Source organism: Chionomys nivalis, chromosome 4, assembly GCF_950005125.1.
Source record: "Chionomys nivalis chromosome 4, mChiNiv1.1, whole genome shotgun sequence".
Classification (NCBI taxonomy): domain Eukaryota; kingdom Metazoa; phylum Chordata; class Mammalia; order Rodentia; family Cricetidae; genus Chionomys; species Chionomys nivalis.
In genome coordinates, this window is record NC_080089.1 from 118,659,814 (window position 1) to 118,681,495 (window position 21,682).

At 43.0% G+C, this 21,682-nt stretch overlaps 1 protein-coding gene across 2 annotated transcripts in view; it reads left to right on the forward strand.

Annotated features, from left to right (window-relative positions):
* Nucleotides 1-21,682, forward strand: part of Topaz1 (testis and ovary specific TOPAZ 1) — an 80,352-nt gene that overhangs the window by 15,250 nt on the left and 43,420 nt on the right. The window contains exons 5-12 of one of the 2 annotated variants that reach the window (XM_057768839.1): nt 6,911-6,976; nt 7,482-7,483; nt 11,543-11,679; nt 13,828-13,910; nt 14,708-14,833; nt 15,511-15,574; nt 17,357-17,508; nt 17,700-17,792. In XM_057768839.1, the coding sequence (XP_057624822.1) occupies nt 6,911-6,976; nt 7,482-7,483; nt 11,543-11,679; nt 13,828-13,910; nt 14,708-14,833; nt 15,511-15,574; nt 17,357-17,508; nt 17,700-17,792 (723 nt within the window). Of the gene's footprint in view, nt 1-6,910; nt 6,977-7,481; nt 7,484-11,539; nt 11,680-13,827; nt 13,911-14,707; nt 14,834-15,510; nt 15,575-17,356; nt 17,509-17,699; nt 17,793-21,682 lie in introns of both variants that reach the window. The other variant, XM_057768840.1, reaches the window with a different exon arrangement.

The window sequence follows — 21,682 nt, forward strand, 5'->3', positions numbered from 1 at the left end:
GGCACATAGATGGCTAACACAGAAAGCTGTCTCAGCAGTGCTGTGAAGAGACAGACCAAATACTTCCACTCAGTAGGAGTGCCCTTCATTCTGGCCAGGTGACGGGTCTCTTGGTGCTCTGTGTAAGCACAATATAAGCAAATTCTTGAGAGAAGTAGAATGTGATGCATGATTATATGAGCTTCTTCATATCCTAAAGTTGCCAGAAACTTACATAAGACCTTTAAATAAAATGATACATATTCTCCTGCCTCCGTATTGAATATTATCTGATGTTCCCTGAAACTTTTTAATACGATAGTACCTATAGGCCATGAAAGTCAGCATCAGTTACATATCCACAGATGTAGAAGGCATAGGAATTGTAGGTAAGCCTAAACTGGTCTTGAAATTTACTGCTTTTATATGCTAGGGAAAATCTTTGATATTAGACTCTTTAATTAAATTTTATGTCTAAAACTGGGGATGAAGCTCGATGACAAAGTGTTAGTCTAGGATTTGCAAGGCTCCAAGTTTTTCCCCAGCACTGAAAAAAAAAGTTCTGCCCGATAATGTTGGTGATTCTCTAACCCTTTTGCACAATGTAATTTATTCCTGAACAACTATTTTATACTCTTCTCCTTAACCCTTGAAATGCTCTTCACTCTCTGCAAAGCTAACCACTTTGCTTCCTTCTTCTTTGCCAAGAAGCAAAGTCAGTGGGAAAGAACACCGTCAGCTGCCCCCGCCCGCACCCTCCTAGAACTCCAGCTTCTCTCCCAGGTGTAGCTCCTCTTCCTCCACTGTTAAGTCTTTTTCACTAACATATAAACATACTTTTTTCTCATCTTTAAATATAACAAAGCCTTTAATAGTTACCACCCCTCTGATGTGGGGTTCTGCTTCTTAGGTTGTTTGTTCTGTACTCTTAATCTCCAGCTTGCAAAGGTCTGATGGGTCTGTGTCTTCATCCTCATCTCCCACTTCCTTTGCAACCTTTTCCACTTGGTTTCCAAAATGAATGTATTTGTCTGATTTATTCTGTCTTTGTCTGCCACCTTTCAATTGGGTGTTTTTTGTCGGTCTCCCTGACCTCTGCACATTAGAGTGATTTTTCTGCCTAGATTTGCTCTCTTGCATAGTGCCATCCAAATTTATTCCATAAATGTTTATGTAGCACAAATTCTAATTGGTCTTAATAATAAAAACCCAGAGTCAGATATTAGGGTAAATGCTGAAATATCAGAGAAGTAAAAGAGCCATCCACTACAGAGACTTCTTACCCCTACCAGATCCCCAGATGGAAGGGGCTGAGCTCCTGTCTCTACAGATCCTCAGTCTGAATGGCCAAGATCCTGTCTCCACTAGCCTTATATTCCTGTTTCTACCTCCCTAGTGCTGGGATTAAAGACATGTGCCTCCTGAGTACTGGGATCAAAGGCATGAGATCTCAAGTGCTGGGATCAAAAGTATGAGCCACCATCACCTCTCTGGTTACCTAGTGGCTAGCTCTACTCTCTGATCTTCAGGGAAGCTTTATTTGTTAGAGCACAAACAAAATATCACTACATGCACATGCTAACTCCCTCACATTTCTATATTAACACAAGCTCCTCTCTCATCACTGGGATGCCCACTTAGGCATTTAAAACCTAACACAGCTAAAAACAAAAATTCCTCAGTTAAACCTCCCCTTCCCCCACACCACAAACCAGCTCCCATCCTATCCTCCATCTGTGTTAATGACAACACCATCTTTCTCAGTTACCCAGTCTCAAAATTTTAGCTTTCTTGACTTGTATCCTCACTCCATATACAGACTGCATGAGATGCTGCTGATCCTATCTTCACATGATGTCTGGAGACTGTGTGCTGTACCACCCTGTCCACACTGCACAGGTCCATGTCTGTACTGTGCAAATGATTACGTCTCCTCCTAGCCTGTTTCTAACCTTGCCCTCTTATAAGGGATTCTCAGAACAGCATAGGTTTCCTTGTGTCATTTTTTTCTTCTGCCTTAGACTCTCCAGAAGCTTCTAATGTTATTCTTTGTGATGGCTCGCTCTGTCTGCCCTGTTGTGATGACCTCATGACTGGCTCTGTCTGCCCTGTTGTAATGACCTCATGACTGGCTCTCTCTGCCCTGTTGTGATGACCTCATGGCTCGCTGTGTCTGCCCTGTTGTGATGACCTCATGGCTCGCTCTGTCTGCCCTGTTGTGATGACCTCATGACTCACTCTCTCTGCCCTGTTGTGATGACCTCATGGCTCTCTGTGTCTGCCCTGTTGTGATGACCACATGGCTCACTCTGTCTGCTCTGTTGTGATGACCTCATGGCTCTCTGTGTCTGCCCTGTTGTGATGACCTCATGGCTCTCTGTGTCTGCCCTGTTGTGATGACCTCTTGGCTCGCTGTGTCTGCCCTGTTGTGATGACCACATGGCTCACTGTGTCTGCCCTATTGTGATGACCTCATGGCTCGCTGTGTCTGCCCTGTTGTGATGACCTCTTGGCTCGCTCTGTCTGCCCCAGAGCCCTCCTCCCTTCGTCACCTCAGATCTCCCTGCTGTTCCTTCTGCATTTATCTCTGACCACTCTTCCGAATTTTTTTTGAGGCATGCTGTAAGACCCCATACATGCAATCTTGTCTTCCTGGAGTATTCTTCCCCAGAAGATGATACAGCTAATGCTCCTGTTTCCTTCAGGCTGTGTCTTACTGCTGTTCTCAGGAGGAACCTTTGCTGGGTAAAACCCAAAATTGCAGTGTTCCCCAGTTCTGTACCCCACCTTCTTGTGTTTCTCTTGACCTAGCATATACTACAGGTGGAGTATCCCTATTTGAAGTGCATAAATTCAGAAGTATCAGATTTCAGAATTTCTGTATTTTAATTTGGGCTAGATTTTGTTTTGAAATAGTGTCTTACTTTGTAGTCCAACTATTCTCAGACTGGGCAGTCTTCTTCATCTCTGAGATGATACCACCACGTACAGCCTTAGAATGTTTGTGTAATAAGAAATCCAAACTCTGAAATCTTCCCAGAATATTGGAGCATTGTTTTGGCACTCAAAGAATTTCAGGTCTCAGAGTGTTTTATGTTTACAGACCATGTACGCCCACCTAAATACACCTGTGCACTTTGTTTGTCTTTCCCCTCCTGCTAGGATAAAACCCCATAAAGACAAGAATTTTTGTCCATTTTGTGTAATGCTGGGAGAGCGGAGGCTGATAACTGCTGAGGAGTAGGATGAGTGAGAACTGGACGTGCTCTAGAAACAAGAAAAAGTCCATGATGTGCTTGCTTAACAGTTGAACAGACAACACATGGTGCCATTATTAAATGCTAGCTGATCACTGTTAACAGTGTTTCAACACCTCATGGGGATTGTCATGATATTATGAGGCCCTTAGGGTCAGTGAAAAGCCAATAAGAACTCACAGAGGTCAGCAAAGCTGTTACACCATGGTTAAATAATGGCAGTGAAACAATAAATCAGAAAGGGAAGAGGCTTCCAGACAGAGTCCCCAGCATTCTCTTCAGTACATGTGTGTGTCTGTGTGGCATAGCACAAGAATATTGCCAGCCAGAGATGCTCACCTGAGCTTAGTGTTGGAGTTTCTATTAGAATCAGTCACAAAGGCTGGACTGTGCTTAGTTCTTCAGTGTTGAAGGAGCTGCGGGCTACATTCCTGCCACCTGGCTCCCGGCCGCCTGGCTAGCTTATGCCCCAAAATAGCAACACACAAACTGTATTCATATAAACACTGCTTGGCCCATTTCTATTAATATATGTAGCACCATGAGGTGGTGACTTACCAGGGAGATTCTAGCCTACATCCATCTTGGGTCGGAGCTTCATTGCATCTGCCCCAGAGGGGAGAGCTATGGCATCTGAGCTCACTTCCTCTTCCTCCCAGCATTCTGTTCTGTTTACTCCACCCACCTATGTTCTAACCTATCAGGCCAAGCAGTTTCTTTATTAATTAACCAATGAAAGCAACGGATATATGACACTCCCACATCACTTCAGGCTTTAACCCTAACAAAGGTCAAGTTAATATCAATCACATGACCCAGGGTCACTAAAATAAATCATACTATTGTCATACACTGTCTGGCATGGTCCCAGAATCCTAAATAAACAGACACTTACATGGGAAGACATTCGAAGAGCTTGGAGGTTATCTACCAGAATCAGGGCAAGGGACAGTCCTTTAAAATGTAGTATGTGGTATGTGGATAGCCCACCCTCGTTGAGTTTCCTTTAAAATGTGGTGTGTGGATAGCCCACCCTCGATGAGTTTCCCTTCACTGTACATGAGATTTGTACTGTAATTTCCTTTTTCAAATAAGAGGACCAAGTCAAGTGTCAGTGATCTTTTCTGAGGTCATACTCGACAGTTCCACAACTCTGCCAACAGAGAACTTTTTCCTTTTATGGACCCAGATGGTACTATATGACTTTGTGGGCCATTGGATCACTGTAGCATCTACTTAACTCCACCATAGCACGGAGGAAGCCATAGACAATATAGGCATTGCTGTGTTCACATAGAGTTTCATTTACAAAAGGAGGGAGCTGCAGGCTGTCAACTCCAGCTCCTCTGTATCGCTGACCTCTAGGCTAGGGAACTGTTAACTGTCATAATTTTCAAAGAACCTGCTTTTGATTTTACTCATTCTCTTTTGCTTTTTTGTTACCTGCTTAACTCTGATTTATGTCTTTCCTTTCTTCTGCTTATTTTTGAATTTAATGTGCTGTTTTACAGTTTTTTAAAGACTTCCTTTTATTTAATTTTATCCTGCTTGTATGTAATGTGTAATGTGTCCATGTTTGGCACCTGTGAAGGCTAGAAAAAGGCATCAGTTCCCCAGATGACAGTGAGAGAAGTACAGATGGCTGTGAAAAAGGAGAGCGATCTCAGGGAAGAGCTACTGCCCTGGAGTTACAGCTCCTTAGGAGCTTCCACGTGGGTACTGGGAACTGAACCCAGGCCCTCTGCAAGAGCAACAAATGCTCCTAACTACTGAACCATCTCTCCAGTCCTTTAATAGTTACTTTTATTTTATTTATTTTGTTTTGTTTTTTAGAGACAAGGTTTCTCTGTGTAGTCCTAGCTGTTCTGGATCCCATACTATAGACCAGGTTGGCCTCAAACTCAGAGATTTGCCTCCTGAGTACTGGAATTTAAGGTGTACCACCATTGGTGAGACCATTGACTTGAAACATCATCTAATGATTAAGATGTTTTATTTAGTATTGTTAATTCACCATAGATCTGCTTTAGCAGCATTCCACTTAAAATAGTAATTGTGAATTCACCAGCAGTGCTAAAAAAAATACATAGAATATACTTTTACCTAGCTTCTCCTGGTGGCATGCTGCAGAACTGTAGCACAGCGTGGCAGCTTTGGGGCATTAGGATGTTATTCAGGAAGACCTGGCCTTTATCTGTCTGTTGACAGTAATGCAGGTGAGCTACAGAACATCCATCTTATCAAACTGTCCTTCATATTACGCCCCTTATAGTCATACCTACTTCTTTCCTGCACCTAGCCCTTCCTTACTTTAACACTGTTTCCATTTCTACAATTTTGCTGTTTCAAGAATGTTACTATCTCTGTGAGTTTGAGGCCAGTTTCTTTGAATTCAAAACCAGCCTGGTCTGTAGAGCTAGTTCTAGAACAGACAGGGCTACACAGTGAAACCATGTCTCAAAAAAATATAAATAAAAGAATGTTACATAAATGGAATCATGTAGCTTATCATCACCTTGGGTTGAGGATTATTCATTCAGATTGTTGAGGATTATTCATTCAGATTGTTCCATACATCAGTAAATTGATAGATATTTTACTCCTCAGCAGTACTCCACAGTATGGGTACCACAGTTAGAGAACTATTCATTTGCTGATGGACATCTGGGTGGCTTCAGTTTGGGATATTGCAAATATAATTATTGGCTACAGACCTCCCTGTGTAGAGTTTATGTGCACCTAAGTTTGGATGTCTCCGGGATAAGTGGGCTGCCCTTTGCTGGGCTGTGTAGTAGCTGCTACTTTACTTCCCTGCAGTTGAAATCTATGGTTAGGGTTTTAGTGCCTGTGGAGAGTAGAAATGGGTGTTGGATTCGCTGGAACTGGAGTTACATACGGATGGTTGTGAGCTGCCATGTGGATGCTGGGAATCAAATCCAGGTCCTTTGGAAGAAGAACCAATGCATTTAACTGCAGCCTTATCAGAATTAAACTCTTTTTTTTCCACTGGTACTTAGTGCATGCTTCCTTAGCATACTGTCAGTCATTTGGAAAACAGAAGCAGTAAGGAAAACTTGGTCTAAAACATACTAAGACATGTTACAAATTTAAAGCACTTTTGATTCCCTTTCATACATTCTAAGATACATCAGACTCATGCTGAAAATGATATTCAGTGAAGCACCTGGAGAATTAGCATTTTATCTTCCATATTTTCATCTGGGGACATGGCACATCTTTCCACTTGGTGTTTTTGTTTTTTTTTTTTTATGGTTCTCAACAGAGGGCCTTGTGCTTGCTGCATGGGTGGTCTAACACTGAGCCACACTCTGGAGTTTTCTGCTCGATAATGTATTCAATTTTTGTGGTGTTGTTTGTTTGAGACAGGGTCTCATCTAGCCTGAGCTGACCTCAAACTCATGGCTTTGCACAATTTCTCATCCTCCTGCCTCTACTAGGGGAATACAGGTGTGTGCCAGCACACCCAGCAGCAGGAGACAATCTTAAGTCATTGTTGAGCATTGAGCATTTTAAATTATTTAAAATAAAACTGTCTTCAGGCCATCTACTAGTTAAATTTTATCCCACAGCTCTAACAAGGCTGGCAGGCCTCATGGTTTCAGTGTATCGCAGAAATACTCATGTCTGCTTCCTCAACTGTAATCTCTTCACAGTGCAGCACTTCAGACAAGGCAGCTGGTAAAGAAGAGCAAGAGAACACTCAGGAAGTTTGCAGGTCTGTAATACGATTTTAAATCTGTTGTGTATCATTAGCTAGTATCCCACAAGCTATGCACATGGATATGGTCTAATTAGTGTGCCAGCTGTTGCCAGCTGTAAAGGTAATTTCGGTTACTTTAAAACTGGTGGTAAAGTGGGGTCACTCTTATTCTTCGCACAGGTGTGTGTGTTTGCCCTGTGTAGCTGCACATGCGTGAGTTTGCATGCATATCTGTGTTTTGCCTCTGGTCTTCAGGCAAGATTTATTTATTAAAACACAGATAATATATCACTGTAGGGAGGCGGTTTAGGTGATGCACAGACAGGGCAGTTTAGGTGATGGCAGGTGCATTCTCCTAGCACTAAGCACTGAATTCACATGAGACACTTGTTGATTTAGCCATTATGACTTTGATGGAGTCATATAGCCTTTTCTATTGAATTTACCACTATTTTAAAAATGTTTTGTCTTTAATTGTGTGTGTGTGTGTGTGTGTGTGTACACACGTGTGCAGGTGTCCTCAGAAGTCAGGAAAGGGCATCAGCTCCCTTAAAACTGGAGTTACAGATTGTTATAAGCCACTATAGTGGTTTGAAAGAAAACGGGCCCCCAAAGGGAGTGGCACTGTTAGGAGGTGTGGCCTTGTTGGAGGAAGTGTGTCCTGTGGGGGCGGGCTTTGAGGTCTCTTTTGCTTACACTTCCCTCATTGTCATTGTCAGTTGACAACATGTAACACTCTCAGCTTCAGCACATCTGCTGCATGACATCATGCTCCCTGTCATGATGATAATGACATCATGATGATAATGATGGACCAAACTTCTGAAACTGTAAGTGATCCACCCCAATTAAAAGTTTCCTTTATAAGAGTTGCCATGGTCATGGTGTCTCTTCACAGCACTAGAGGTCAGGTAATGGTGACACACATCTTTAATCCTAGGATTTGGGAGACAGAGGCAGATGGATCTCTGTGAATTCAAGGCCACCTTGAGATACACAAAATCAATACAGAAATAAATCCAGGTGGTGGTGGCTCACACCTTTAATCTCAGTACTAGGGAGTCACATGCCTTTAATCCCAGAGGATTAACTAGAGGGAATATAAAATGGGAGGAGAGGTTTAGGCTGTTTAGTTTGCAGTCGCCCGGCCTTGGTAAAGGTAAGACTTTTCTAATGGCTTTAGCTTTGCCTCTGGTCTTCAGGCAAGATTTATTTATTAAAATACAAATAACATACCACTATATTCCAGCCTCATTTAGCCGCTGTGGCAAGGCACACTCAAGTCATAAACATCCATTTGTGTTCAGGCTAAGATGTGCATATGTGGATCTTCAAACCAGCAGTCGTATATGAGAACCCAGACCTGTGAACCAGGAACTCAGTCTGTGCTCAATAAGAATTCAGCCTGATGGAAGCCTAAGGTTGACAGCTCCTATAGCAGAGGACAGAACAGGAGCACTAGACTCCATGGATGCTGTGAAGAGACACTATGACCATTTGGGAGGGGGGGTTCTCAAGACAGGGTTTCACTGTGCAGCCCTGGCTGTCCTGAAACTCACTCTGTAAGCCAGGCTGGCCTTGAACTCACAGAAATCCCCTACCTCCCAAGTGTTGAGATTAAAGGCGTGTGCCACCACCATCCAGCAGACCATGGTACTTTTTATAAAGGAAAACATTTAACTGTGCTGATTTACAGTTCAGAGGTTTAGTCCATTATCATCGTGGTGGGAAGCATGGCAGTGCACAGGCAGATGTGGTGCGTCTGAAACCTCAAAGCCCACCTCCAGTGACACACTTGCTCCAATATGGCCACACCTCCCAATAGTGCCTTCCCTGTGAGCCTATAGGTCCATTTTCACCCAAACCACCACAATGGCCTTGCAGATCTTCAACACTGAGGCGGTATCACTGCAGTCAGCAGTAGGGAGGCTCCAGCAGTCATCATCCATGCTATCCTTCTGCTGCTGCTTTTGTTTGCTTTATTAGGGAAGAATGTTGATTACATGTATCAGTGATATCCCAAATCAAGGAGAAAAGTGATTATCTTTTTAAATTTTTAAATTCTCTTAATGCTACTAAATTTCAGCTGTTATAACTATAATTCCCTGGTTTTTACTGGTTTTTCTGTTCTGCCACAATTCCCCCTTAAATCCAGTGAAAAAGCTTATTAAAATTGTTATTAAGGTTAAAAGATGATAGCATCTGAATATTGGCTCATTTCTCTGAATACCTTTTAGACATCCTCAAGTTATATATAGATATTGGGTTTTTTTGAGACAGGGTTTCTCTGTAGTTTTGGAGCCTGTCCTGGAACTAGCTCTTGTAGACTGTTGACCGAGGTTTTCTGTCCCACCCAATCCTGCAGCTGTTAAGTCCCAAAGAAATCACACAGAGGTCTGCATTAATTATAAACTGATTGGCCCAGTATCTCAGGCTTCTTATTAACTCTTATTACTTATATTAGCCCATAATTCTTGTCTATGTTAGCCACATGGCTTGGTACCTTTTTCGGCGAGGCAGTCACATCTTGCTTCCTCTGCAGCTGGGTCATGACTGCGGACTCAAACTTCCTTCTTCCCAGAATTCTTGTTGCCCCACCTCTACTTTCTGCCTGACTACTGGCCAATCAGCGTTTTATTAAAAATAATGCAAGTAACAGGATAAAAGAAAATTGTCCCACAGCAGTAGACCAGGCTGGCCTCAAACTCACAGAGATCCTCCTGCCTCTACCTCCCAAGTGCTGGGATTAAAGGTGTGCAGCACCACTGCCCTGTATTATTTTTCTATATAAGCAACTTCCAGACTAAAATTTTAATGAAATTTGTTAATTCATAATATTACATACTGAAGTGCAGTTAAAGTTGTTTATATCATCAACCTGGTAATATTTTTATGGATATGTCCAGGGAAACTTTCAAACATGTATAAGTTTATTGTATACTTATCCAGAAGAACTTATATAGTAGCTCCTCTTTATCCACAGAAGATAGTTCCAAGACCCTGAGATGTCTAGAACTTCATATAGTACCAAACCCTATGGCATGGTGTGCTTTCTCCTATACATACATCCTACAACTTAAGTACAGTAAGAGATCAACAGTAATAGAATTATCTTAGCACTATGCTGTGTGACTTGTTCTGTCACATCTCACGATGATGCGAGAAGACAAACTGCCTCCAGGAGGAGATGAAGTAAAACCACAGTGCACAGAGTAGTGCAGGGTTAGGCTATTACTGCTGGGCTCGTGTTCCTTGAGTACCAGCGGTGTAGTACAAACACAGTTGACTGTACCAGCATGGATAAATGACTGACCAGTGCTTGTATATACTAGCAGGAGAATAGTTCACATGCCATGCAGTGTGAAGCAGGATAGCCAGATGCCTTCCTAATCTACAGAACAGGATGAAGTTTAAAGTTAGAAATTATTCTTGGAGTTTTCCATTAGTATGTTAGCATTATGGCCTTTCCTGGGTTACTGAACTACGAAGCTGGATAAGGGTTTTGTGCAATGAAGCACTGGCTGCACTCTGTCCTCAGTGGTGTATTCCTGTAGTTCCCACTCTCGAGAAGCTGAGATGGGGGAGTTCAAGGACAGGGTAGTGATGTTCCATGTCAAAAAGCTTTTTTGTTGTTGTTGTTGTTGTGGTGGTGGTGGTGGTGGTTGCAGCTTTGGGGTTTTCTAGAGTGGTTTTTGTGTGTATTTTGGGGGGATCGAATTTTTGTTTTTGCTTTTGAGACAAGATCTTGCTTGTAGCCCAGACTGTTCTCAAACTCATGATCTTCCTGCTGCCTCCCTCCTGCACTGGGATTGCTGTGGTCTTAACCACACCACCCTGTACTCGTTGTATTTGTTACTCTGACAAAATGTCTGTCAGAAGCAACTTAAGGGAAAGGGGTTTGCTTTGGCTCATGGTCTGAGAGGTGTTTCGTGGCAGAGAAAATATGTTACAGTTTATGGCAATTAGATGACGGCAGGAACTCGTCACATCCCAGTGGATCAGGAAGCTGAGAGCGCAGGCCCGGTCGCCCTCAAGGCCTGCACAATAGGCTCTCATTTCTCCTCCTGGCCCCTGCCTCCTAAAGGTTTTGTAGATTCATTCAAACACATGGACCCATGGAGATCATTTCATATTCAATCCATAATCCATTATTCCTGTCCCGACCTCAACCATTTAACACGTATTGGTCTTTTGTGAAGAAGACAGGACCTTGGGCTAGCAAGATGGCTCAGCAGGTAAAAGTGCTTGCTGTACAAGCCTGAAAACCTGAGTTTAGTGTCCAGAATCCACATGAAGGTATAAGGGAAGACCCAGCCTCGCAGAGTTATCCTCTGCCCGCCACACACTCACTGTGCATGTGTGTCCCCTCCCGAAAAACGTCACCCTCATAAATTAAGTAAAATAAAATTCAGAGAGGACAGGAGCACCCCATTGGAAATATTGTAAAATCACAATATATAGATTATAGATTAGTACATGGCACATGCATAGTACTAGGTTACAGTTCTGCTTTCTTGATTCTCGTTGCTCTAATATTTTATAAATAAGCTGACATTCTGATCCAGTTTTTCTGTTCATACAGCAGAGATTCCAAAGGTGCAGAAGTTGTGGTTAATGAAGGTCAGTTAGCAATCCTGGGCCCTAAACCTCTCTGCTCATCGGTGCTTCCTTTGAATCTAAGTAGTCATCAGGAAGATGTAGTACCTGCACCCTGGATGAATGGTAATACCTGTTCTCTTGTTAAGATCTTGTCAGTGCGAAATAATATGGAAATTTCACAGAAGTCATTGCTACTGAAATAAAAACATCTGTATTTATGTGACAGTGGTACTGTGTGAAAAACCTAAAATATTCATACTTAATTATACTTGTATATGTTTAGGATTTACGTTATTTTTGATAATTCACAATTCTCTTAATTCTCTAAAAAAATGAGCTCTTTTGAAGAATGAGTTTGGAAGCTTAAGTTACTTTGTACATCACACACCTCCTCCTCTGAACCTTCCCAGTATTGCATTCATCCCACCTGGTGTTGTAGGCCATTGTAGCCAGCCCTCAGCAGCTGTGCGTTTTATTTCAAAGCCTTCTAACTTTCATAATATAGATTGCTGTAAAGTGATAGACAGCATATCTTCAGCCTGCTGAAGATTATATACAGATGCTACAGAGGTAAAGTATAAACAACTGAAAAAATATTGTGTTAAGGAGATGGCTCATTGGGCATATGCTTGCTTCACAAATGTAAGGCCAGATATGGTGGCACATGCTTTTAATTGCAGCACTTGGGAGGCAGAGGCAGATGGATCTCTGTGATCCTGGTCTAGCCTGATCCAGCTTGGTCTACATAGCAAGTTCCAAAATAGCCAGAACTAGATAATAGAGAGACCCTGGCTCAAAAAAAACAAAACAAACAAAAAATATGAGGACCTGAACTCAGATTCCTAGCACCCATGTAGAACTTGGGTATGAAGGTGCACATCTATAAACCCAGTGCTGGGGGAGAGGAGTAGGGTGGATCCCAGGGGTTCACTGGCTGCTCAGTCTTGCTGCAACAATGAACTTCAGGTTCAGTGAGAGACCCTGTCTCCAAAACATGAGTGGAGGACTGGAGAGATGGCTCAGCAATTAAGATACTTGTTGCTCTTGCAGAAGACCTGGGTTCCATTCTCAGCATCCACATGGTTTTTCACAACCATCTGTATCCCCAGTTCCTGAGGACCTGAAGCCTTCTTCTGACTTTCTCGGACATTAGGCACACGAATGGCACACACAGAGACTTTCAGCCAAAACATTCATATACATAAAATTAAAAGAAAAACCAAAAGCGAAGTAGAAGCTGGGCATGATAGTTCCAGCACTCCAGACGGAGAGGCAGGCTGAGCTCTGTGAGTCTGAGGTCAGCCTGGTCTACAGACTGAGTTCTAGGCCAGCAAGGGATACATAGTAAAATGGTGGCTCAAAAATCAGCAACAAAGAAAAATGTGGTAGAGACTGATAAAAGAAGATACCTGATGTCAGCTCAGGCCACCTTGAACATGCAGAGGTAAACACACTTGTGCACATGTGTGTGTGTGTGTGTGTGTATACACATATATATATGTTGTCTTTAGAAAAGAATGTTTTTAAATGTCCTAGTTCTTGTTTTAAAAGACACCATTAACCATTAGGCCTAGAGAGATGGCTCCATATTTAAGATCACTTACTGTTCTTTCAGAGGACCTGAGTTCAGTTCCAGCACCCATGACGAGCAGCACACAACTGTCTGTAGCCCCAGCTCCAGAGTATCCAAGGCAACACACTCATATAGATACCCACATGCAGACACATACATTGCATACAATAAAAAACATTGAAACTAAAGTTTTAGAAAACACCATTAAAGAGTACACTGTCTGCTGTGCTGATCAGCGGAGAGTAACTTAACAAAGAACTGCAGACTAGGGGGGCTAAATAGAGATTTCTTTCTGATGATTGTGGAATGCTATCAGGTTGGGTTTCCGAGGATCCTGTTTATGTCTCAAAAGGCCACCCTCTTGCTGAGTTCATGTATCTCTTTCTCTGAGTGTATAAAAAGAGTATCTATGCTAATAGGGCCCCTGGCTTCATTGAGGATTGGGAGTTCAGGCTATGAATCTTTCAGAGACCCAAACAATTTCCTAGTATTCAAATCACCACAAGTACTCTCTTTTGACCTCCTAGGGCAGCAGACATTGCAGATGTTGTACAGACACATAAAAATAAACAAAATTATTCTTTTTTAATTTTTAAAAAATAAAGGTATACCAGAGTGAAACTGAAGCAGTCAGGAGTGGCACCACTGTTCAGAAGTCTGTGTTCATGTGCCTGTTTGTAATTCTCTTTTACTTCTAGATTTCAAATTTCCAGGAAGACCTGTCTTACAGCTGCAGAACCCTGAAACTTGTGAAATTTTTAAAAGAGAAAAAAATATGGGGGTAAGTTCCCCCTCCTGAAAAAAAATAATCTTGTAAATTATAACCCACACTTAGGGAAATATAAGTGGAAGGATCCAGTCCCTTTTTAAATACTTGGAAACACAGATTTTGGGTGGGGATTAGGTAGGAATGAGTACTGACTTAGAAGATGTCCACCAGTAACAGGTTTGAGGTGGAAGAAAGGAGCCTTTGAAACTGAAAGCTGGGAGAAGGAGGGACCATCAGCTGTGGGAGATGTCTGCTGTATAAAGTTCAGCTTTTCATTTCTCTTCTCTTGTTAATCAGAGGAACTGAGGAGAGTTTTGTTTCTAATAAATGTGTCTGAAATGCAGTGTGTTCTTGGTGTAGCTAGCTTTTTATGAAAGAGGAGACAAGAGCATGAAAGAGATGACCCCTTTGTAAGCTTTTACAGATGATTGTGTGGACGGGGAATGCACAGAATGTTTCTGTGGTTCCTAGTCAGTTTTCTCTGAGTCTAAAATTGTCCTAAAAACAAGTCTTAAAGATGCGAAGCAAGCCAGGCATAGTGTGCATAACTTTAATCCTGGCACTCTGGAGGCAGAGGCAGGAGGATCTCTGTGAGTTCCAGGCCAGCCAAGGCTACATAGCGAAACCTTGTCTCAAGGGGAAAAAAAAGAAAAGAAAGAAAGCTGTCAGAATCTTTTGTATGAGAAATTAATAAAAGCCACAGGTAAATAATTCTGAACTAGTTTTTATATTCAAGCATTGGAATACTCAGATGTGTCCTCACGACTATGTTTTATGATTAACTTGGAAGTTTTTTTCTGATCTTGTAGGTGTTCCAGAAGCCCTTAGGGTTGGTGACACCCCACAGATACTGCAGATTCCACTTCAATACATTGCGTGGCTGTGAGCGAGCACAGTGCAAGTTTGTCCATGTGCCTGAGCAGGGAGACGAAAAGGTGAAACCCTGTCTGGGTTCATGCTTTATGTGAATTGTGTGTGAGAGTCTATACAGAGTCTTGCTGTGTTTCTCAGGCTGATCTCAAATTCCTGCTGCCTCAATCTCCCAAGTAACCCTGACTAATAGTGCGTACCATAGCGCCTGGCTTGCCCACTCTGGCTTAGTATTTTTGACATCTAGTTGTTAGCGTTTCCTTCTCCTCACTGTGTAACAGTTAGCACTCTGTTGTACAAGTTTATCAAAATTAACTTCATCAGTGAACATTAAGGTTGGTGGACATTTGCCTTGCTTACCTGTTTGGATAACCCAGCAGTGACTCTCGGCACTCTTTCCCTGTCTCTTGGTGAGCGTGTTCTTCTCGGCCCCAGGACTGCATGTAGAACACGCTCTGGAGTGGCTATCCCAGGTCGCACTCAGCGGTGTCAGGGAGTTCTGGTTGCATCCACTCCTGCCAGTTCTTGGTGCCATCACAGTCATGGTGGCCTAGCCAGCTTTGGTGGTATGCACCTAAAATTCCAGAACTTGGGAGGTGGAGGCAGAAGGACCAGTCGAGTATACATTTCAAGCCTGTGAATTAACACAAACAGCAATTTTTATTATAAACTCTAAGCTCATAACTTTTTGTTTTCTTGTAAAACATATAAAGGTGATTTAATATTTTATGCCTTTTTTTAGATCTGCATGGATGTGTTTAAGAAATACATAAATCTCAATGAGAAGTGTTTGCTACAGCGAGCAGGTATGGAATAACTGAATGATAATTACAAATTCCTGTGAGTGACTTCACACATGTGTTGTTGTATCTCCAAGTGTTAAAATTAGTTCAGAAAGGTAAATGTGCTGTAAAGCCTGTCAGCCTGAGTTTGATGCCTGTGTCCTGCCTCAATGTGGAAGGATAGAGCCAAGTCCTCAGAGTTGTCCTCTGCCCCCCACACTCGCCCCCACATGTGCATCATGCACAGACACACATTTTTTAATTAAAAAATAAACTTAAAATTTATTTTCAGACTAAGTATGAAAGCTGAGTCCTCCCTCATCCCTTTTCCATATTTCCCCTCATTGCCAGGGCAGCAGCCTATCAAGTTTGTGCCGCTCCGTCTAAAGCCAGCCCGTGCCATGCCTCACGGCTGCTGGCACCATGCTGAATTATGAACCCTGAGAGGATAAGAGCCAAGTTTATATAGTGTTCCCGGACAGCCACCAAAGCCACACAGGGTGGTAGTAACAACATTACACTCCACATTCATCAGCTTCAGTCTCATTCCTCTGGAGACATCCAGGGTGAGTCAGTGGCAATAGGACCCTATTTGGGAATGCATTTGTGATGCAGGGGCTGTAACAGCCAAGGAGAAATTAGATGGGATTAAATGTAGGTGAGTTTCCAAGTATTAGAGCCCATTCTCAGGCCTGTGAAAAAAAAGGTACCTGGATGGAAACCGTGGGAAACTCCCCATACGTGAGACTGTGTAAGCATCAGTGGCCACGAGAAAAGTATCTTACTTAGTTTGGGGTGTGTCTGTTTGTCTTTCTCTATGTGTGTCTGTGTGTGTTGCAATGGACCAGAGTTGGGTTCCCAGCACTCACGCTGGGCGGTGATAACCCCAGCTCCTGGCGATCCAGTGCCCTCTTGTGGCCTCCTCAGGTACTTCTCTCGTGCACAAAACCACACAGACACATGCATGTACACATAATTAAAAATAAATGGAATGGGCCTTGGGGACACACGCCTTTAATCCCAGCACTCAGGAAGCAGAGGCAGGCGTCTGCATGTTTGAGGCCAGCCTGGTCTACAGAACACGTTCCAGGACAGCCAGGGCTACAGAGATAAATAAACCTGCTCACCATTACCTTTTCAGTTTCACTGGACTTCTCATTATCTAGTGTCTTTCCCAAGCAATGTTGGGTAATTCAGACAGTAAATGAATATTTGTGGTTGAAATAATACAAAACTAAAAGTGATTTTTGCTAAGGCAATTTTAGCTAAAATGTGCGTATTTGGACTAGGAAATTTTGGAATGGATAAGATGATCTCAGTTAATTTTAGTAAAATAATGGAAAAAGTGAAAATGGGTAAATGCTGTACAGAAAATAAAATAAAGAATTGGATAGCACTTTATTAAAGGAGATTTCTTAGTCTACAATGATAAACTGAAATAAAAAAACATTCCAGGTCAATATGCTGGTGAAGTTAAGGCCGTAAAAACAAGTACTATGTCTCAGGGTCCTCACCATCACCAGGTTACTGTGCATCTCCAGGCCATGCCCAGGCCTCAGCCCTGTGGGAGCGAGGCCCTGAGGATGAGGGTCAGGACCACCGTGGCCTTCACACTGCAGTCTGAGCATGCTTGGCTTCTGATGTCGCTGCCATTTTGACGTTTTGCTTTCATTTTCATCAATTATTTCTGACATTTCTGGTCCCTTCCAAGGAATGAATTTATATATCTTTACAGGAAGTCATCTACATTCAGCAGTATGGCTGTCTTAAGATCCACAATGACTTTTTTTTTTTTTTCGCTTTCAGCGCACATATTTCTGGAGTACTACAGAAAGTTTCCCCCAGGGATCCACTTCAGTTTACAAGTGCTGAATGACCTTCTGATTTCTTTGCTCGAGCATCACTTACTGAAAGAGGTCTTTGAGGTAGTGAAGCTGAGCATCATGGCTAAAATGCTGGTGAGTGCCCTGAGACTCTCTAGCGACACCCTGCTGGTCTCCTCATTGTGGGTGTCAAGTTAGCACTTAGATTTCTGCCTGTCATATGCTCCCCAAAGAACACATTTTTCAGTATAAATGAATTTGAGAAGTTTAAGGCTCATTGAAAGACATGAAAGTAAGTGCTGTTCTTGTTTGTTTCTTTTATTCAGCCTGCTCTGAAAATATTACTAAAAATATTTGAGTTTGTGGCATCCATGAAGTTAAGGAATGCTGTGCCTACTGTAATTGAGATTTTGTGCAAGGTATGATTTTAATTTCTTTTATTCTCTGATGGGGAATAACAAAAAGAGACTGTTTCCACATAATGATTTATCTGTCTTTTATTCATGTTCTACTTGATAAAGAATTCATAAATGTTGTCTTTTTCTCCTGAAATAGTTCAGAAGCATCCTACAGTCAGTGACTTCCCCTTAAACAAATTCTCTAAGTATTCAGATGCTTTCTTACTGTAAATTATGTTTTTCCCTACTCCTTAATTATAGCTAAAAGAATTCTTTCTCAGAACTATTTAAGGTCACAACAAAAACAATTCAGTGTATAAATAGAAAGTTGTAACAAAAATAAGGTAGTTAAGAATTGGTTTTAAAATTTGGCATTAAACAAAATGAGGAGCAAGAAATTTTTTAAGGATTTTATTATATATACAGTGGTCTGCCTGCATGTACACCTGCAGGCCAGAAGAGGGCACCAGATCTCATAGATGGTTGTGAGCCACCATGTGATTGCTGGGACTTGAACTGAGGACCTCTGGAAGAGCAGTCAGTGCTCTTAACCTCTGAGCCATCTCTCCGGCCCAGAGCAAGAGTTTTTTAATGCTATCCAAAAACACACTTAAAGTGTGTGTGTGTGTGTGCGCGCGCGCGTGTGTGTGTGCGCTCACGTGGGGACTGGAGGTCGGCATCACTGTGTGTGTGTGTGCGCTCACGTGGGGGCTGAAGGTCAGCATCACTGTGTGTGTGTGTGTGTGTGTGCTCATGTGGCGGCTGGAGGTCGGCATCACTGTGTGTGCTCACGTGGGGGCTGGAGGTCGGCATCACTGTGTGTGTGTGTGTGTGTGTGTGTGTGTGTGTGTGTGCGCGCACTCACGTGGGGGCTGGAGGTCGGCATCACTGTGTGTGTGTGTGTATGTGTGTGTGCGCGCTCACGTGGGGGCTGGAGGTCGGCATCACTGTGTGTGTGTGTGTGTGCTCACGTGGGGACTGGAGGTCAGCATCACTGTGTGTGCGTGTGTGTGTGTGTGTTTACTCACGTGGGGGCTGGAGGTCAGCATCACTTTCCACTTTATTTTGTGAGAGAGACAAGGTCTCACACACACCGGGACCTGGGCTCTCTGGTTTAAGCCAGGCTGCCTACACATCAAGACTGCAGGAGCCCTGTCTCAAACAGACCTCCCTCCCTGGGACTGCAGCCGTAGGCTGCTGTGCCCAGCTCTTGGCACTGGAGTGCAAACTGAGGTCCTCGTGTTTGTGTAGCAAGCTCTTTACCAGTTGAGATTTATTTTTCAACCCGAAAGTTTAACTTTTGTGAATGCTTCAGAATACCTGATGCCCCGCCAGCACCGGATGAAAGCAGTGTGGCGGCACGAATCAGAATCTAGCCCTCCAGTGGTGGAGGCAGGGGAATCAGAAGTAGTGAGTGTGAGGCGAGCCTGGGCAACAGGAGTCTCAAGGGCAGCACTGCAGGGAACCAGAGACTAGCAAGGCAATGATTGGGGTTACCATGGGGTGTTCTGCAGAGGTTGTAGGTTCCATAGTTAGTTTGGAGCCATTATTCCTAAAAGTTGCTCAGTGCAGTATCAGCATCCCTGGGAAGACATCCAGCGACATCTTCAGGGTCCAGCGATGGCCGTATCCTATCTCCTTAGATGTCTGCTCCTGATTCTAGCAGTACCCCATCCAGTTAACCTACAGACCACAGAGAAAACAGAAAATTCAGAGTTTATTTTATGTTCATAAATAGAGTGTTAACATAGTTTTTCTAAAAATAATTTATATTTACACTGGTATTTGGGCACTTTTTAAGGATAGATTTTTTTTTTCTTTTTTGAGATAGAGTTTCACCATATAGCTCTGACTGCCTTGAACTCACTGCGTAGACCAGGGTGGTCTCAAACTCAGAGAACTGCCTCCCTCCCAAGTCCTGGGACTAAAGACGTGAGCCACCACATCCAGTGTAAGGGTAGGTTTTAAGAAAACCAGTTACCAGGTAGCAAATTTGTTCTTTCACAGGTTTGATTTATTGTTGGCTCTGTCATTTGATCAAACATCCCAGCATGGAAGGAAATACAGAGACCAACAGGTTTGTTACAGAGAACAGGAAATCCTCACGAGTGCTTTCTGTCATAAAGTTGAGTGGTTGAGGGAGGAGCTATTTTCCTTGTGAGAATAAAAATGACAGAAATAGTTCAAGGACTTGAGTTTGTAACAGGCAGGAAGTAGTTATTCATAGTTTTTCATCAGAACGGTTTCCAGTTTGTTTAATCAGAAGGCTTAGAAAGGAGTTTCTAGGACCTAACTAAGAATCCATCATCAAATTTAAGGCAGTTTTCCTACAAGTCAAAGATAGGAGATCCCCTTTGATTTTTTTACTGTTCCCTTTACTAAAGGAAATGCTGTCTCACTTCAGCTTTAAGTTCTTAATGACCAGACGGCACTGGCATCACCATACAGCTTCTCCGCTCTCCCTGCTGTTCTGTTACCCCACCCATCTTAGTTAGGGTTTCTACTGCTGTGATCAGACACCTAGGAGGAAAGTATATCCCAACCACAGGGCTTCATGAGGGGACATCCGGGCAGGAACTGGAGCAGAAGCCATGGAAGAATTGCTGGCTGACTTGCTTCTCATGACTTACTCAGCCTGCTTTCTTATACAGCCCAGGGCCACCTGCCCAGGAATGGCACCATTCACAATAGGCTGGGCCTGCCCACATTAATCACTAAATAAGAAAATGCCACGGGGCTGGAGGGATGGCTCAGTGGTTAAGAGCACTGACTGTTCTCCTAGAGGACCTGGGTTCAGTTCCCAGCCCCAACATGACAGCTCACACCTGCTCCAGGGCTTCTGACAGCCTTGCTGTAGACATACCTGTTGGCAAAACACCAATGCATATAAAAACTTTTTTTAAAAAATGAAAAACATAGAAAGAAAATGCCCCTCAAGCTTGCCTGGAAGACCAGTGTTCTGGAGGTGTCTTCTCGGTTGTAGTTCCTTCTTCTCGGAAGTCTAGCTTGTGTCAAGTTAACAAAACAACAAACAAACAAATATGACCAGGACACCACCCCAGTTTTTAATTCCTATTACTCCTTTCAGGAGACTGAGGACAGGGCTCAGTAGGTAGCAAGCATGAGGGCCCAAATTCAGATCCCCAGAGTGAACCTTCAAGAGCTGGATGCAGTACTGAATCTGTAATCCTGTCACTGTTGAAATGGGAGCAGACAGGCTGGAGTGTACACAGATAAAACAAGGTAGGACACGGATTTTACAGTCAAAAGTTGTCTGCTAGACCCGGCAGTTGGTGGCGCATGCCTTTAATCCCAGCACTCGGGAGGCAGAGGCAGAAGGATCTCTGAGTTCGAGACCAGCCTGGTCTACAGACAGAGTTCCAGGTCAGGCTCCAAAGCTACACAGAGAAACCCTGTCTTGAAAAACCAAAAAAAAAAAAAAAAAAAAAAAAGTTGTATGCTGACCACACACACTTCATACACATGCACCACACACAAAAAAAGTAAAAAATATAGACATCTCAATGTTCAAGTAATTTCTCAATAGGAGAGTATAACCACAGTAGACTTTTAGGAAGAACTAGTGCTCCGGTCCCGGGGGAGCACTCTTGGTCTCTTCACAGGCCGTTAACAGAAGTCACCACCGTCTGGGGACAAGAACTGCTGGATGCTTATCTCCATCCGTCCATTCTCACATTAGAAACATTGGCTACTTCATCAGCACTCTGCATTCAAGATGAGGAACATGAAAGGGACGGGAAATGAGGCATGTTAGAATTAAATATATGTCCATGTGTGCACAGTCATGGTCACCTCGGTTGTTACTGTATTAGATGTAGACCAGTTCCTCCATGGCAAGGGCCAAGTTGAAGCCCAGGACAAACGTCTCGGAATTTACCATCAGAGATGAG